This window comes from Pelodiscus sinensis, chromosome 18, assembly GCF_052426305.1.
Source record: "Pelodiscus sinensis isolate ZL-2025 chromosome 18, ASM5242630v1, whole genome shotgun sequence".
Lineage (NCBI taxonomy): Eukaryota > Metazoa > Chordata > Testudines > Trionychidae > Pelodiscus > Pelodiscus sinensis.
This window is the reverse complement of record NC_143069.1, coordinates 33,975,985-33,994,017: the sequence shown is the minus strand read 5'-3', so window position 1 is coordinate 33,994,017 and position 18,033 is coordinate 33,975,985. Positions and strand designations below refer to the sequence as shown.

The 18,033-nt window shown below is 62.8% G+C and overlaps 1 protein-coding gene across 4 annotated transcripts; it reads left to right on the top strand.

Moving 5' to 3' along the window:
• The first annotated feature begins 219 nt into the window (after positions 1-219).
• SLC38A5 (solute carrier family 38 member 5) lies at positions 220-17,951 on the top strand. 4 transcript variants are annotated; one of them, XM_075918620.2, is made up of 16 exons: positions 220-371; positions 9,365-9,517; positions 9,659-9,737; positions 10,245-10,360; positions 11,729-11,802; positions 11,880-11,972; positions 12,331-12,412; positions 13,637-13,719; positions 13,832-13,890; positions 14,219-14,356; positions 14,545-14,624; positions 14,729-14,829; positions 15,020-15,144; positions 15,513-15,657; positions 15,860-15,963; positions 16,119-17,951. In XM_075918620.2, exons 1-16 carry the CDS (start codon positions 313-315, stop codon positions 16,221-16,223), a joined length of 1,596 nt encoding a protein of 531 aa, XP_075774735.1. In that variant the 5' UTR covers positions 220-312; the 3' UTR covers positions 16,224-17,951. The 4 variants fall into 4 exon arrangements, with proteins under 4 accessions (XP_075774735.1, XP_075774737.1, XP_075774738.1 ...); XM_075918622.2 differs by lacking the exon at positions 220-371 and adding an exon at positions 1,499-1,921; XM_075918623.2 differs by lacking the exon at positions 220-371 and adding an exon at positions 1,884-1,906.
• The last annotated feature ends 82 nt before the right edge of the window (positions 17,952-18,033 follow it).

Below are 18,033 nucleotides of genomic sequence, written 5' to 3'. Positions count from 1 at the left end.
CGGCGGTTCTTAAAGCTGGAGAATGAATGTGCCGGGGGCGGAGGGGCACAATAACTCGAGGAAATCCGGCTTGGGTAAACTGAGGCACGGTCCTGGAGGAGGAACCACAGGGCCCGGCTCTCCCACCCCGGAGTCCTGCTCCAAGCGCCCCCCCAGCCAGGACTCCGGGTCCCCAGCCTCCTCCACTGGTCTGCCCCCTCCCCGAGCCGGGGGACCCCCAGCATCCGGCTCCAACCACTAGACACCGCTCCCCGGCCGGCGGCTGCGCCCCGCGCTGGCAGGGCCTCCCGGCCGCGTGGTCCATGTGATCTGATGCAATGTAACCCGATCCCACCAGCCAGCGCCCGCCCGGCCCGGAGCCTCCGCGCACGGTGAGTTCGGGGGAGCCGCTGCGGAGCCCCCACCCGGGGCGCCCCACCTGCCGGAGCCTGGGGCCTTTGGGGCGCCGTCTGGCCGGGCGTCCTGCTCCCCCCCCGAACCCCCGCGACCACTAGTCCCCACTCCCCTCCCCTCGGCGGGGCGGGAACCCAGGCGTCCTGCTCCCCCCCCCCCCCCGACCACTAGCCCCCACTCCCCTCCCCTCGGCGGGGCGGGAACCCAGGGGTCCTGCTCCCAGCCCCCACTCCCCTCCCCTGCTCCCCCCCCCCCCGACCACTAGCCCCCACTCCCCTCCCCTCGGCGGGGCGGGAACCCAGGAGTCCTGCTCCCCCCCCGACCACTAGCCCCCACTCCCCTCCCCTCGGCGGGGCGGGAACCCAGGGGTCCTGCTCCCCCCCCCCGACCACTAGCCCCCACTCCCCTCCCCTCGGCGGGGCGGGAACCCAGGCGTCCTGCTCCCCCCCCGACCACTAGCCCCCACTCCCCTCCCCTCGGCGGGGCGGGAACCCAGGGGTCCTGCTCCCCCCCCCCGACCACTAGCCCCCACTCCCCTCCCCTCGGCGGGGCGGGAACCCAGGGGTCCTGCTCCCCCCCGACCACTAGCCCCCACTCCCCTCCCCTCGGCGCGGGGCGGGAACCCAGGGGTCCTGCTCCCCCCCCCCCGACCACTAGCCCCCACTCCTCTCGGTGGGGCGGGGCGGGATCCCAGGAGTCCTGCTCCCCCCCCCCCCCCGAGCACTAGCCCCCACTCCCTTCCCCTTGGTGGGGAGAGAGCCCAGGAGTCCCGCTCTCCTCTCTAGCCACTAGCCCCCACTCCCCTCCCCTCAGCGGGGAGAAAACCCAGAAGTCCTGCTCCCCCCCCCCCGACCACTAGCCCCCACTCCCCCCCCCCCCTCCCCTCCCCCCCCCCGACCACTAGCCCCCACTCCCCCCCCCCCCCTAGCCCCCACTCCCTTCCCCTTGGTGGGGAGAGAGCCCAGGAGTCCCGCTCTCCTCTCTAGCCACTAGCCCCCACTCCCCTCCCCTCAGCGGGGAGAAAACCCAGAAGTCCTGCTCCCCCCCCCCGACCACTAGCCCCCACTCCCCTCCCCTCGGCGGGGCGGGAACCCAGGCGTCCTGCTCCCCCCCCCCCAACCACTAGCCCCCACTCCCTTCCCCTTGGTGGGGAGAGAGCCCAGGAGTCCCGCTCTCCTCTCTAGCCACTAGCTCCCACTCCCTTCCCCTCAGCGGGGAGAGAACCCAGGAGTCCTGGCTCCCAGCCCCCCAACTCCCTAGACCCCACTGCCCTCCCAGAGCCAGGCTAAAATCCAGGCGTCTGAGCCCCCTCTAGCCCACTAGAGCCCCTGCCCCCCTGGCAGGGGCAGAGCAAGAACCCAGAAGTCCTGGCTGCATTTTTGGACTTCCCAGACTGTCCGTCTTCCAGCCCCTGTGCTGGGCCAGGCCGCTGCCCCTCTGCCAGGGGAAACGTTGCTGCGCCAGTGTGACCCGTCTCTTCTCTTCGGAGAGCACTTGGCGGCTGAGCAGAGCAGCGAGTGGCCGAGGGGTTAGTAGGCCCTGAAATTGCAGGCCCAGGGTGTAGAGTAGCTGTGATTCCGACTGTTGCGCAGGATTTCAGGAGCAACCCTCATCCTGGAATTGGTGGTACTCCGGTTGTTTGTCGCATGAGTGGTATTGATTTCACTAACTCCGGGGCGTGACCGTATCGATTTGGGTACGACTACACCACGGGATAAGGCCGAACGAAGCTACTGCGTTAATTGCATAGCTGAAATCGAAGCTCCATAACTCGACTTTTGGCGCCATCCGCGCTGCAAGAAGTCGAAGGGAGCACGCCCTTCCTCCAACTTCCCTTACTCCTCGTGGAAGCAGGGTTACCGGCATCAAACAGAGCGCCCCTCTCAGGACGCACTAGCTGCCTTCACTAGACCTGGAAGATGGACAGCAGCAGCCTGATCTCTGTAGTGTAGACGTACCTTGGAGTAGCAACTCGCTGGAGTATCGGGGGTTGCTTTGACTCATAACGTGTCAGACTTAGTGGCACCCATTTGAGTTGTAACTCTCTGGAGTGACTCTCTGGCGTATTAGCGGGTGAAAAGGAGCCACCTGGGGTATCAATGGGCTTGATTTGAGCAGGAAACCATCGGGCTACGTCTAGACTGGCATGATTTTCCGGAAATGCTTTTAACGGAAAATTTTCCATTAAAAGCATTTTCGGAAAAGAGCGTTTAGATCGGCACGGACACTTTTCCGCAAAAACACTTTTTGCGGAAAAGCGTCCGTGGCCAATCTAGACGCGCTTTTGCGCAAAAAAGCCCCGATCGCCATTTTAGCCATCGGGGCTTTTTTGCGCAAAACAGTCCTGCGCTGTCTACACTGGCCCTCTTGCACAAAAGCATTTACGCAAGAGGGCTTTTGCCCGAACGGGAGCAGCACAGTATTTCCGCAAGAACGCTGACAATCTTACATGAGATCGTCAGTGTTCTTGCAGAAATTCAGGCGACCAGTGTAGACAGCTGGCAAGTTTTTCCGCAAAAGCAGCTGATTTTGCGGAAAAACTGGCCAGTCTAGACACAGCCTCGGCGTACGAGGGGTGGAGTGTGAGAGCCAGCAGTCTGACCAAGCTGAAGAAACAACGAATGGTCCTGCGGCACCTTAGAGACTAACAGAAAAGGAGGATGGTCTCAGGATGGTCTCAGGAGCCTTCCTGCCTCTGGAGGAGACACACCGATTGACGAGTCGCTCTCTGCAGTATTAGAAGTATTGAGCTGAGTGGTAGCGATTCGGAGTATTAATCACTTCTTGGAGTAGAACATCAGAACGGCCCGACTGGACCAAAGGTCCATCCAGCCCAGCGTCCTGTCTGCCGACAGCGGCCAACACCAGGTGCTCCAGGATAGTAAACAGGACAGGGAACCATCCAGCGATCCCTCCCCTGACGCCCATTCCCAGCCTCCGACACACAGAGGCCAGGGACACCTGCCCATCCTGGCTCATAGCCGTTGTTGGACCTAACCTCCATGAATGGATCTAGTTCTTTTTTGAACCCTCTTACAGTCCTGGCCTGCACAACTTCCTCTGGCGAGGAGTTCCACTGATTGACAGTGTGTTGCCTGTAGAAATAATGCTGTTGTTTTGATCAGTAACTCTTTGGCGTATTAGGGGTGTCTGCAGGAGTATTAACCGGAAACACTGACGCTACTGGACTAGCAGCCAGAGTGTTAGTAATTCTTTGTGGTGTCAATGAGAGCTATGTGAGTAGTGACTCTTTGGACCATTAGTAACTCTTTAGAATAGTACTCACGTCAGTTTTAGGGGTAACTGTAGTATTCGTGGCATTGATTTCACTAGTAACCCTTCAGTATATGGGGGGGATCGTTTGGCTAGTAACTCGTTGGAGTAACAGTGGTGTCATGGAGTAGTAACTGTAAGTAGTAATGGTGGTTACAAGGAGTATCAGCAGTAACAATCAGAGTGGCAGGGATGGCTGTATTAGTGGGAGCAGAAATGGGGTTGTGGTAACATTACTGAGCAAAGTAATTGCAGTATTAGTGGTTATACTGGCTGTAGCTACCGCTTTCCTACAATCAGTAACAATGTTGGCAGCATAAGGCAGGGGGTTACAGTGTTCCCAGCATGGGGAGTCACCGTGTTGGAGTATGACTGACAACATTAGCCATCGCTGTGTTTGTGGTATCGTTACTATTTGTTCTATTAGTAGCAACAACGTGCGGGATAACAAGGTTTGGAGTATTTCTGGCAACAGCGTGAGCAGCAACGATGTCGCTAGCACTATGTGTAGCATCACAGTAATGGTGTTGGTAACGTTGTGGGTAATGGTGTTGCTCGCACGGTGGGTAGCACTTGCGGTAATGGGACCTGTAGCATTGTGGAGGGTAAGGCTGTAGCATGAGCAGTAAGGGTGTCTGCGCACTGTAAAGTGTGTTACAGTGTTGCTAACACTGTTTGCAGGAACAGCCTTTGTAGCACTGTTGTGGGTGACGGTGTTTCTACCCTGTTCCACCCGATACTCTTCTCGCTACAGCCATCCCACTAGGACAAATGCTGAAGGCTGTGTCTCAAGGCAACACCCCCACTGGGTCGGGTGTAGCCTGCCAGCCCTGGCCCTTGCAGGAAGGAGCAGAAAACGTGCTCCGAGGATTGTCCCCGAGCCAGACCCAGGGTGGGGACCCTGCAGGCATGGAGGAGCCGGTGTGGCCTGCTTGGTCAGGAGGGCAGGGCTGGGAATGGTGCACTCGGTGGCGGGGGAGCACCCGGGGGCCTGGCTGAAGGGCAGGGCGCAGGCTGCGGTCCAGCGATTAGCTTATCTGGCTTCCGAGGACTTGCTGGTGGAGGCCCAGAAGCACAGGTTGGAGGGGATTGCAAGGGTCCTTCCCCGATCTTGCCCAGCAGGGGGCGCTGTGGGGCAGGGAGGCTAGCTGGGAAAGGGGAACCCAGGGGAATGGGGACTCCCATTGCCCCCCCTTCCGGCCCCGGCTCTGACCAGTCCACCCTGGGTTCCCCAGCTCTGGGACAGTGGTTAGCGCGGGGGGGAGCAGCACGCTGGGAGCCAGGACTCCTGGGATCTCTCCTGGCTCGGGGAGGGGAGTGGGGTCTAGTGGTGAGAGCCAGGGGGATTGGGAGCCAGGACTTCTGGGTCCCTCTGTGCCTGGTAGGTGTTTCTAACGCTCACCCCACCCTCAGTGGCTGCTCACTGTAATTACCTTAGTGTCCCCAGGCAGTTTTAATGAACACTGGGATAATTACAGCCAATTAGCCCTGAGGCCTGATTAAAACTTCCATCCCTGAGGGGCAAAGCCATTAGCGTCAGGGCCGGAAGGGGAGGCCCAGCCCAGCCGCAGGCTGCCCCGCTACCCGCCCTTAGAGACGCGACTCCCAGGCGCTGTGCAACTAGGGACCCGCTCACAGTGTCCCCTGCTGGCTGGGCCAGCTGGAGTCCTGGCTCCCAGACTCTAACCACTAGCCCCCACAGCCCTCCCCCACCTGCTTGGGGACAGGAGGTGATGTGTGTGTGTGTGTTGTGGGGAAGCCTGCCTTTGGAAGGCAGCGTGTTGGGGACACGTTTGTGTGTGTGTGTGTTGAGCTGTGTGTGTTGGGAAGGTGCATGTGTGTGTGTGTGTGTGTGTGTGTGTGTGTGGAGCTGTGTGTGCTGGCAGAAGGAGGGGCTGCACGGGAGTGTCGGGATCCGGGGCCAGCGAGCTGTGTGTGTTGGGTTGTGTGGGTCTGTTGATCTGCATCATACGGCGCAGGGCATATGGCTGTCTAGGGCCAGTGGGTTGTGTGTGTGTATGTTGATCTGTGTGTTGTGTGGCAGCAGGTGGTGTTGTGGCCAGGGTGTTGTGTGTCTGTGTGCGCGCTGCAGGGCCTGTGGTGTGTGTGTTTATTGATCTGTGTGTTGGGCCAGTGGGTTGTATGTGTGTGTTGATCTGTGCTGTGTGGCAGGCAGTGTTGTTGTGTAGGATCAGCAGGTTGTGTGTGTTTGTTGCTCTCTGTGTTGAGTTGCAGGGAGTGTTGTTGTGCAAGTCCAGCAGGGTGCGTGTGTTGGCCTGTGTTGTGTTGCAGGGAGTGTTGTTGTGCAGGTCCAGCAGGGTGTGTGTGTTGGTCTGTGTTGTGTTGCAGCCGGTGCAGGGCCCATCCCCAGGTTGTGTGGAGGAATCACACACCCCTCATCCGCGTTGGCCCGGCCTCCTTCCCTCCCCGCCCAGGGGTGTGTTTAGGCCGTTGGCGGGGAAGTGGGCTGGGTGTGTGTGTGTCAGCCTGCCGGGTGTGTGACCCCCCCACAGGACCCCGGATCTCCCTGTCTGGCCTGTTCCTCTTCTCCCGCCTCGCACCACGGGTGAGTGTGACGCACGAGGGGGAGGGGGGGTGCGTGCTGGTGGCCCCCCCCTCCCCCGCGGTGCAATTCCATAAGGCGGTTGCATCAGCCATGCGGGGGAAACCGAGACCTGGGGGGGGGAGACATGCAGGAGAGGGGGACCTCACCCCATCTCACCCCCCACCCGCCGACTGAGCATGGAGGGGAGTGAAACTGGCTGGGGAGGCTCTGGAGGGGCAGCATGGAGGGGCTCAGCACAGGAAATGGGGGCTCACTGAGGGCTGGAATTTGGGGGGGGTCTGCTGTGGGCTTGTTTCTCTCTGGCATGTCAGTGGTTAAAATCCCCCCCCATATCCTCCCCTCCCCCCACCGTGCCTGACAGCCACATGTTCGGTCCCACAGGCTTGCAGCTCCCCCCCTCCCCCCCCAGCCTGGGCTCCTGGGTTCTCTGCCTGGCTCCAGGAGGGGAGGGGAATGGGGGCTAGTGGTTAGAGCAGGAGGTGGCTGGGAGCCCGGACTCCTGGGTTCTCGCCCCAGCTCAAAGAGGGGAGTCAAATCTAGTGGTTAGAGCGGGGAGGGGGAGGGGGCTGGAACCTGGATTCCTGGTTCAGGGAGGGGTGTGGGGGCTAGTGGTTAAATCGAGGGGGGGGGGACTGTGACCCGCTGCTGGGGGGAGAGAACCGCTGCCCCCCCAGGTAACCCAGGCTGAGGTGGGAGCTGGCAGCTTCCTGCACACACCCCTTGCTCCCAAGTGCACTCAGCTTAACCCCTCGCTGCCCAGACCACTTGTAAGTTCTGGGGTGGATCCACACTTACCCAACCCTCCCCCGCCTTCGAGGTGGGACCTGAGGGGCCTTGAACAGCCCTGGGAGGAGTGTGAGGCCTAGTGGCTAGAGTGGGGGGGGGGGAGCCAGGGCTCCTGGGTTCTCTTGGTGGTGGGGTGCCCTGGGGCTCCCCGAGGCCTGGCCACAGCAGCGCTGGGCCCCCCTGGTCTTTCCCCCAGTCTCCGCTTCCTCAGGCTGAAGCCAGTGGGGTGGGGAGCCAGAGGGTGGGGCCCGAGCACGGCGGCTGCTGCCCCCCTCTGGGGCGGGAGCGCAAGGCAAGGAGCCTCCGACTGGGACTGATCGGAGCGGACAAGCAGAACCAGGTGTCTAGGCTGCCCCCCCCATGCCTGTTCTAACCACTAGACATCACTCCCCTCCCTGCGCTGTCAGGGGTGCGTTGGGGGTGTCCTGAGGGAACAAGCATCGAAGCTAAGCCCCGGCCTGCGGGACATGCCCTGCCCTTCGGGAGCAGGCACCTTCCCACCCCTTCCCGACAGGAGCACAGCCTGCCCCGGGCGGCGGCTGTTCCCGTGTTCCCTGCTGCTCTGTTAATTAATACGTCAGGCGAGACGCTGACTCCCAGCCCTCCTGCTCTAACCCACCAGGCCCGCCGGCGCTGGGAATGCGTCAGCGATATTCTCTCTGTCCCATCGTGGTGGGGGAGTGTGGTTTAGTGGTTGGGGAGCTAATCTAGCAGGTAAGAATCCCAGCTACAGCACCCTGCTCCTCCCGGAATCTTGCATGACTAGCCGTGCCTCAGTTTTCCCACCTGAAAAATGGGCGGGGGCCTCTTTCAGCTGGACTGATTGTATCCCCCAGGAACACTGGCTTTCTCCGCTCTCCCAGGCCAGGCCTCCACAATGGTAATGAGTTAATTATTGCTTTGCTCTATGTGTGTGGGGATTGGTCACAGGACAGCTTCGCCCCCCGCGCCTCTCCAGGGGCTGGTGTGTCAGAGGCGAGGCGAAGTTCGTCCTGCCGAGATTGGGAAGTGTTAGCACCGGTGGGCAAAACCTCATCCCGTGTCTAATTCTGCTTACGTGTGTTATGCATCGGGACAGGAGAAATAGTCCATGTCACTGCATTCAGCATGCTTCGGTTTAATCTGTCAAGGGGAATTAGGCACCGAAGTATGTTTGAAGAGCCGGGTGGCCTGACAGATTTGAAAACGGGACATTTCAACACTAGGCAGCTGGGCTACTTAAGATGTTTGAAATGTGCAGAAATCGGAATTTAATCATCAGCATTTTAAGAAAGGGGCTAATTTGGAAATCTGAAAGATCAAGCTTAGGAATTTGCATTCGTTAGCAAATTCCAAATGAAAAGGGTTGGATCGGTTAGACCCTTTAAAAACTGGAAATGTCCCCCAAAAATCGAATTTTCAAAACGAGGAAAAAGATCATTTGGGAAACCATAAATTTAAGCACATTTCAACATGAAGGTGCATGAGTAATTAGAAATTTTGAAATTTAGAAAAGAAAAGTGACTCGTTAGAAGCAATGGCTATTTCAGAACTTTAAAAAGTGGAAAACGCATTTCAGATGTCAACATTACAAAGTGTGACACTTCCAAAATAAGTGACTTGTATTCATTAAAGACATAGATGTTTCCGTGTTTGAAAGTGTTGTAATTAGGAAATCCGTAGTGTGCAAATGTCCAAGTAATCCATTTCAGAGAGAGAGAGACTTGATTACTTGGCAAGCGTGAGGCTTTGAAGTGAGAAATCTTTGCGGAAAAATTTTAGCATTCCTGAAAATAGGAAACTTGGCTGCCTTTGAAAAAGTGGCATTTTGAAAGTAAGGGGCCAACTACGAGATTTCCCCATGTGACAAAGTGTAGCTTTCCAAGGAGAACATCGGCTGGGCTCGACCACGCACCATTGCAAACTGAAGAAAATTGGACAGAAGATTCAAAATATTCCCAGAAACGTTTTGGGTGAAAGAGCAAAAAGGCCAGTTTTCGATGGAGGAAAACAACTACTTGTGGATGCAAAATCTTTGATTTGGCTGCTCACAGCCAGGTGGGGGTGGGAAGATGCCATCCCAAAAAGTGGATCCATCTTTGTGTTCAGATTTCGTCCTGTTAGTGGCAAATTTCATGTTCACGCCTCTGGCCCGCCTAGGAGACCGTGCCCCGTCCTGCTCAAGCCGACAGCCTTTGCTAGGGATGGAGGCCTGCTGTCTGGGGTTCCTTCCTGCTCTGACCACTAGACGTCACTCCCAGAGCCAGGGAGAGAAACTGGGAGTCATGGCTGCCGGCCCACTTGGTGATCGGATGTCTCCTTGGGTTGGGTGGGGATTCCCGGCTGATCCCTTTCTCTGGTTTCCAGGTGCCCCAGCTGTGGTCTCTGCCCGCCCCCACGCACGCACATCACGTCCGCACCGCGCCCCACGCCCACCATGGAGCTGCAGAAACTCGGGGAGCAGGAGGGGCTGAACGGGTCTGTCCCGGAGGGTGAAAAAGCCAGCAGCCTGGAGGACGGGTGAGTGGCGGGGGGCTGCGGCGGGTATGGGGGGGGGACGGGCTACTGGGGACAAGCGGGAGCGAGCGATCCCCCCCAGGCTGTGCTGGGGAAGGGACCCAGGCGTCCGAGCCCTCTCACCCCGCGCCCTTCCCCTCGCAGGGACCCCACGGCGGAGGCGGCCGAGCAGGAGGGTTTCCTGCCCCACGCCACCGGCAAGAAGCTGAGCCAGTTCACCGACGTAAGTGGGACCCAGGCATCCGGGCCCCCTCCCCCGCAGCTCCTGTCCCTTTGACCCCTGCCCTCTGACCTTTCATTTATTCCTCGCCCAACATCCTCTTTAACCTCTGCCCCTTTGACCTTTTGCTGACTCCTCACTCCATCCCCTTTGACCCCTGCCCTTTGACCTTTCCATGTACCTTTCCCAATGTCTCCTTTAACCTCTGGCCTTTGCCCTCTCCTGGCTGCCCTTTGCTCTTTGACCTCTGAGCTTGCTCTTCCTCTCTTCTCATTGACCTCTGCCCCTTATCCACCTTTGACCTTTGACCTCACACTTCCTCGATGCCCTTCCCGGTTGCCCTCTGACCCTTGTCTTCATCTTGCAGCGGTTTACTCTTTGGCCTCTGATCGTTGCCCTCTGACCTCTGTCGGGGTGATGTGTCCCTTGACCTCTGACCCTTGCCACTTCACTGTGGACCTTTGACCTCCGCCCTCCCCCAGGCTCTCACCCGCCCTGTCTCGCCCGCAGTTCGAGGGGAAGACGTCGTTCGGGATGTCGGTCTTCAACCTCAGCAACGCCATCATGGGCAGCGGCATCCTGGGCCTGGCCTACGCCATGAGCAACACGGGCATCGCGCTCTTCGTGTGAGTGCCGCCCCGCCGGCACCGCCCGGGGAAGAGCGCAGCGCCGGGTCACGCCGCCGCCCCGCAGGGCACCGCCCGGGGAAGAGCGCAGCGCCGGGTCACGCTGCCACCCCGCAGGGCACCGCCCGGGGAAGAGCGCAGCGCCGGGTCACGCCGCCGCCCCCCCCCAGCCGGCACCGCCCGGGGAAGAGCGCAGCGCCGGGTCACGCCGCCGCCCCGCCGGCACCGCCCGGGGAAGAGCGCAGCGCCGGGTCACGCCGCCGCCCCCCCGCCGGCACCGCCCGGGGAAGAGCGCAGCGCCGGGTCACGCCGCCGCCCCGCAGGGCACCGCCCGGGGAAGAGCGCAGCGCCGGGTCATGCTGCCGCCCCGCAGGGCACCGCCCGGGGAAGAGCGCAGCGCCGCGTCACTCTGCCGCCCCGCAGGGCACCGCCCGGGGAAGAGCGCAGCGCCGGGTCACGCCGCCACCCCGCAGGGCACCTCCCGGGGAAGAGCGCAGCGCCGCGTCACGCTGCCGCCCCGCAGGGCACCGCCCGGGGAAGAGCGCAGCGCCAGGTCACGCTGCCGCCCCGCAGGGCACCGCCCGGGGAAGAGCGCAGCGCCGGGTCACGCCGCCGCCCCCCAGGGCACCGCCTGGGGAAGAGCGCAGCGCCGGGTCTCGCCGCCGCACCCCAGGGCACCGCCTGGGGAAGAGCGCAGCGCCGGGTCTCGCCGCCGCCCCCCCGCAGGGCACCGCCCGGGGAAGAGCGCAGCGCCGGGTCACGCCGCCGCCCCGCAGGGCACCGCCCGGGGAAGAGCGCAGCGCCGGGTCACGCTGCCACCCCGCAGGGCAGCGCCCGGGGAAGAGCGCAGCGGCGGGTCACGCTGCCGCCCTGCCGGCACCGCCCGGGGAAGAGCGCAGCGGCGGGTCACGCTGCCGCCCCGCAGGGCACCGCCCGGGGAAGAGTGCAGCGCCGGGTCACGCCGCCGCCCCCCCGCAGGGCACCGCCCGGGGAAGAGCGCAGCGGCGGGTCACGCTGCCGCCCCGCAGGGCACCGCCCGGGGAAGAGCGCAGCGGCGGGTCACGCTGCCGCCCCGCAGGGCACCGCCCGGGGAAGAGCGCAGCGCTGGGTCACGCCGCCGCCCCCCCGCAGGGCACCGCCTGGGGAAGAGCGCAGCGCTGCGATCAGTGAGCTATACTCCACAGGGGGCTCTGAGGGGTGGGAGCTCTGGCAGATGGAGCTGTGAGCCAGGACACCTGGGTTCTTTCCCTGGGTCCGGAGGAGAGGGGGGCATGGGGCCTACTGGTTAGAGCGGTGGGGTGGGGCACTGGGAGCCAGGACTCCATGGCTGGGCAGGGGTCTTACAGCTGCCCTCTTGTCTCCGTGCAGGGTGCTATTGATCTGCATCGCGCTGCTCTCCGCTTACTCCATCCACCTGCTGCTGAAATGTGCCGGAGTCGTAGGTGAGGGGGGGTTCTCTGGGGTGCTCCAGCCCCGGCCGCTGACTCCCTCTGACTCCCGTCTCTTTCACCCGGTGCAGGGATCCGAGCCTACGAACAGCTGGGTTTCCAGGCATTCGGCCCGGCAGGCAAGGTGGTTGCTGCTCTTATCATCTGCATGCACAACACGGGCGGTAAGAGTCTGACGCAGCCAGTCGCCCCCAGGGGAACAGGGAGGGATCCGGGGGTCCGGGCCCGCAGAGCGGGGGAGGGGCCCGGGAATCCGGGCCCGCAGATCCGGGGGAGGGGTCCGGGGGTCCGTGCCCGCAGAGCCGGGGAAGGGGCCCGGGAATCCGGGCCCGCAGAGCCGGGGGAGGGGTCCGGGGGTCCGTGCCCGCAGAGCCGGGGGAGGGGCCCGGGGGTCCGGGCCCGCAGAGCCGGGGGAGGGGCCCGGGGGCCAGGGCCCGCAGAGCCGGGGGAGGGGCCCGGGGGTCCGGGCCCACAGAACAGGGGAGGGGCCCAGCGGTTCTGATGCTGGCGTTCCTCCGGCAGCCATGTCCAGTTACCTGTACATTGTGAAGTACGAGCTGCCGCTTGTCATCCAGACGTTCCTGGGCCTGACGGAGAACACGGGGTGAGTGAATCGTGCCCGGGCCCATTCGCATCCATGAGTGGGGATATCTGGGGCACCGGTTCCCCCCCGCCCCAGGGATAGGCTGGCGCAATGCCCAAGTCCTTTGTGGCCCCCACTCCGCTCCCAGAGGCGGGGTGAGAACCCAGGCGTCCTGGCTCCAACAAGTAGCCCCCAGTTATAGTCCCCCCCCCCGAGGAGTGGGGTGGTCCTCGCCAGGAGCCCTTACCCCTACCATGCACCAACAGCCTCACCGTGCTGGACAGTCGCCTTTCCCCCATGTCCACGTGTACCGGTACGCCGAGAGGGAAGGGAGACCTGGGCCCTCCCTCGCTCCAGGTCTCAGCCCAGGCCCCTAAGAACAGGCACAGCGGCGACCTGTTCGGCCAGTGGGGCCGTACCACCGCGCACCGGCCCGCGGGCGCTTCTCCGCCCTGTCCTGAGCTCCTTCCTTCCCTCCCGTCCGCTCTCACCGCCTCTGCCGTGTCCCAGGCACAGTTCTCCCTTGGGCTGGCGGCGGCGTCCCCGAAGTCCGCCTCTCCTCCTCTTCCTCCGGGCCGGCGCTGCTCTCCGCCTCGCCTCTCCCCTCAGCCGCGCCGTCCCCCAGCTTTTCAAAGCCGGCGCCCTCTGCGTGGGATGCCGGCCCAGGCGCAGCCCCGCCGTGCGGCTCGGGGAATCCCCGTACATGCGCATGCGGTGGCCGCCGAGCCCTCCCGGCACGGCCGCTCGCTTCCTGCGGCACTGGGGCCAAGCGCCGTTTGAGTGTGGGGTGCAGGGCTTTCTCCGTCAGCCCCCGTCACCCTCCACTGCCCTCCCAGAGCCGGGCCGAGAACCCAGGCGGCCTGGCTCCAACCACTAGCTCCCACTGCCCTCCCAGATCTGGGCCGAGAACCCAGGCATCCTGGGTTGCCTTGAGCCATGGTGAAAGGGCCCTCTGATTTCTCAGGGTTCATGGTGGGTCCCCTAGAAGGTTCTAATTCCCCCCATGAGCTTTGCCCCCCCCGCCTGTGTCACATGACATGGACACTCCCCCACCCCCGCTGTTCCTGTCCACCCCTTTCCTCACTCCCTCCGGCCCAGAGTGGGAATCGGGGAGCAATCCCCCCCTGGCCTTGCCACTGGCAGCAGGGGGGCGTGGTGGGTCCCAGGGTGCTTCTGGCTGCTCTGGCCCCAGCAGGGGTCGCTGTGAGCTGACCCCCCCCCTTTCCCCTACCGTGTGTGTCACAGGAACTTGTACATGAACGGCAACGTGCTAATTGTCATCGTCAGCGTCTGTGTCATCCTGCCCCTGGCCCTCATGAAGCACCTCGGTGAGTGTGGGGCCCGTGGGGTGCATGCTTGGGGGGGGACTGGTGCCCCCTGCTGGCCAGGTTCAGCCCTGCAGGTCTCACACTCTTCCCCCCCCCCCCGTTCCCCCCACAGGCTATCTGGGGTACACCAGCGGGCTCTCGCTGACCTGCATGGTCTTCTTCCTCATCTCGGTGAGTCTGTCCCTCCCCCCGAAACTGCTGCCCTTCCCCGGCCTGCCTGCCAAGGAGAGAACCCAGGAGTCCTGGCTCACAGATCCCCCCTGCTCTGCCCACTAGACCCCAGTCCCCTCCCACGGGTGGGGAGACAGCCTAGGAGTCCTAGCTTCTAGCCTTCCCCTGCTCTAACCACTAGACCCCACTCCCCTCCCACAGCTGGGGATGGAACCCTGAATCCTGGCTCCCAACTCCATGGCAGGGGGAGGGCGGATAACCGTCTGCCCCCTCCATAGGGGAAGAAGTGTCTCATGCCTCCCCCTTCATCCCCCACTCCTCCCCCCAGGTGATCTACAAGAAGTTCCAGATTCCCTGCCCCCTGAACGGGACCGAGCCGGCAACCCCCCACCTCTACTACAACGGGCACAACGCCAGCACCGCCGGGGAGGAGTGCACGGCACAGACCTTCACCATCAACTCCCAGGTGAGAGCGGGGGGCCTGGCTCGGTGAGGCGGGGGCAGGTGGCTCGAGGAGGGGGGCTGGGAGCCGGGACTCCTGACTTTGCTCCCCGGCTCGGGGCGGGCAGTGGGGGCTAGTGGTTAGCACGGGGGTTGGGGCGGAGGGGCAGGACGCTTGGTTCTCGCCTGTCAGACTTTCCCCTCCCCCCGCAGACGGCGTACACCATCCCCATCCTGGCTTTCGCGTTCGTCTGCCACCCCGAGGTGCTGCCCATCTACACCGAACTGCGCAGGTGAGGGCGGAGGCGGGGCGGGATTTAGTGGGCTAGCGGCTGGGAGCCCGGACGCCTGGGTCCTCCCCAGCCGGGTGGCGTCTGACCCCTCTTTCCACCACCAGGGCCTCGAGGCAGCGCATGCAGAGTGTGGCCAACGTCTCCATCGCGGCCATGTTCGTCATGTATCTGCTGACGGCCTTCTTCGGCTACTTCACCTTCTACGGTAAGGGGCCGGTGCCTCCAGGAGGGGGAGCAGGGCCTTTCCCAGGGCCCCCATCCCCGGCACTGACCCCATCACCTCCCCCAGACCCCTAGCCCCCCCTCCCGAATCCTCCACCGCCTGCCCAGTGCCGCAGGGACAGCCGGCTCACGAACACCCCTCTTGCCTCTGTCTGCCCGTCCGTCTCCCACAGGCAACGTCGAGTCGGAAATGCTGCACACGTACAGCAAGGTGGATCCCCTGGACCGGCTCATCCTCTGCGTCCGCCTGGCTGTGCTGATGGCTGTCACCCTGACGGTGCCTGTGGTGCTCTTCCCGGTACGTCTCCCAGCCCCAGCGGTGGCTGCATGTCTCGTTAAATGCGGCTGTTTGCTAGTTGGCCCACCCCAGAGGCGGCTGCATCTCAGTGCTGGGTGAGCCATCTCTATGCAGCTGTTTGCTAGCCGCCCTGCCTCAGAGGTGGCTGCATCTCAATGCTGGCTGAGCCATCTCTGTGCAGCTGTTATATGCGGCTGTTTGTAAGCCGCCCTGCCCCAGAGGCGGCTGCATCTCAGTGCTGGGTGAGCCATCTCTGTGCGGCCGTTATATGCAGCTGTTTCCTGGCCACCCTGCCCCAGAAGTGGCTGCATCTCAGAGCCAAATGAGCCATTTCTGGTTCGCTCACCTCTTCCCTTGTCTACTCACAGATCCGCAGAGCTATCCAACAGCTGCTGTTCCATGGGAAGGAGTTTAGCTGGGCTCGTCACGTGGTCATCGCCATCTCCCTTCTGATCGTTGTCAACCTCCTGGTCATCTTTGTGCCCAACATCCGGGATATCTTTGGAATCATTGGTAAGTCCCTGGCCCTCCAAGGCGAGCCATCCCTGGGCAGTGCTGTGTGTGGCGGTTCACCAGCCACCCCACCCCAAAGGTGGGTGCATTGCAGCCCCAAAGAAGCCGTCCCTATGCGGCGTTATACTCGGCCGTTCCTCAGCTTCCCCCTCCCACCCCAGAGTTGGCTGCATCTCAGCAACTCTCTCCTCTCTCTTCCCAGGAGCCACCTCTGCCCCCAGTCTCATCTTTATCCTCCCCAGCGTTTTCTACATCCGCATCGTTCCCAATGAAAAAGAACCGTTGACATCCAGGCCAAAAATCCAGGTACCAGCGGCTGGGGGGGATGCTGTGCCGTGGCGAGCAGGGGGCTTGGTGAGGGGTGTTGTGCTGCAGGGCGCAGTGGGGTGGGGAGGTCGGGGGGGTGGGCGTGTGCTGTACTTTGGGGGGGGTCTCACCTTCCCCCTCCCCCCACCTCCCAGGCTGCCTGTTTCGCCGCCCTCGGCTTCATTTTCATGGTGATGAGTCTCGGCTTTATCGTGGCCGACTGGGTGACGACTGGCCGGAGCAGCGCTGGGGGGCATTGACCCGCCCCTCCGCCCCCCGGCACAGACACATGGACCCCACTGGGCCGGCTCGGGGGGCCTAGCCATCGGCGCGACGAGGGCACCGCTGCCTGCCATTGGCCCTCGCTCCGCTGCAGCTGTGGCAACGCTGAGACCAGTGTCACGGCCCGCCCACCGGCCGCCTGTCACCACGGCAACGCTGAGACCAGTGTCACGGCCCGCCCACCGGCCGCCTGTCACCACGGCAACGCTGAGACCAGTGTCACGGCCCGCCCACCGGCCGCCCATCACTACGGCAACGCTGAGACCAGTGTCGCGGCCCGCCCACCGGCCGCCTGTCACCACGGCAACGCTGAGACCAGTGTCACGGCCCGCCCACCGGCCGCCTGTCACCACGGCAACGCTGAGACCAGTGTCGCGGCCAGCCCACCGGCCGCCTGTCACCATGGCAACGCTGAGACCAGTGTCACGGCCCGCCCACTGGCCGCCCATCACTACGGCAACGCTGAGACCAGTGTTGCGGACCGCCCACCGGCCGCCTGTCACCATGGCAATGCTGAGACCAGTGTCGCGGCCCGCCCACCGGCCGCCTGTTACCATGGCAACGCTGCAGCGACTGGCGTCCATGGGCATGGTGCAAAAGTCCTTCCAGTGGCCAACTGTCACCGTGGCAATGCTACATCTCCTGCCAGCAACTGGTTTCCATGGGAACAGTGCGAAGGCCCTACCATTGAGCAACTGTCACCACGGCAACTCTACAACCCCCTGGCTGTGACTGGTTTCCATGGGAATAGTGCTGAGGCCCTCCTATTGGCACTCTGTAGTCATGGCAGCCTGCCTTTTCCATGGGACAAAGGTTCTGATTGGGCCACAGGTGCCATGGCAATGGCAGGTTCCCCACAACTACTGATTCCCGTGGCTACAACACAACTGGCTTCTCCTTGGCTCCCTGTCCTGGGGAACAACACCAGGCCTTTGTTGCCATGGTGATGCTTTGGCCTCTGCTGGAGTGGATGGGGAAGCACACTGTTTGTTGCCATAGCAACAGTTCCCTCCAGGCAATGCCTCCCACCACTTTGGTTCCCATGGAGACAGGAACCTCCATCACACACACACACACACACACCCAACAGGCCGCTTGTACTCCTTCCCTGGCACAGTCGGGGAGGGACTGTGAAGCCAGTTGTGTCAACACAGGGGCCCAGTGGGTCTGTGTGTCCCCCAGGAGACAATCTAATTTATTACTTTTATTTAATTCGGAGCTGGCAGCTAGACCAAAGAGCAATGCCGGGATTGTGGGCCCACTAGGACTCCTGGGCCCCCTCCCTGGCTCCAGAGGGGAGGGGTCCAGGGATTAGAGCTGCGGGGGGGAGGATTGGGAGCCAGGACTCCTGGGTCCCCATCCCCAGCCAAAAGTGCCGCAGACTGTCCACGTTTTGTGCCTCGGTTTCCCCGCCGCGGAGGTGGGGGTGGTTTCCCGTCCCGCTGAGGATTAACCCTGGTGGGGGCCCCGGGGCCGGTGGAAGTGCTGTGTGGGGTGATTCCCCTGGAGACTCAGGACTCCTGGGTTCTCCTGGGGACGTTGGTGCCCCCGGGAGATGGGGAGGAGGGGAAGCCGCACACCCTCAGGCCTGAGACAGGCCCTGGCCAGGCTGCAGAACTCGCCCCGTATCACTGGGGCGACCCCCACAGAGCCAGGGGAATGACACCCCCTGGCTTCTGAGCATCGGCGGGGGAGAATTTATCTAATCCCGGGTCTCATGTCTCTTTTCAAACTACCTCACCCCCCAGCGACAGGTCCAGCCTTGCTGGAGAGCGAGGGTTATGGGTG

Bases quoted from the DNA above. Each gene is read 5' to 3' on its own strand.
- SLC38A5 (XM_075918620.2), top strand. From the start codon at position 313: ATGCAATGTAACCCGATCCCACCAGCCAGCGCCCGCCCGGCCCGGAGC. The intron at 11,973-12,330 runs GTAAGAGTCTGA...TTCCTCCGGCAG, and splicing joins CTGCATGCACAACACGGGCG to CCATGTCCAGTTACCTGTAC. The intron at 13,720-13,831 runs GTGAGTGTGGGG...TTCCCCCCACAG, and splicing joins GGCCCTCATGAAGCACCTCG to GCTATCTGGGGTACACCAGC.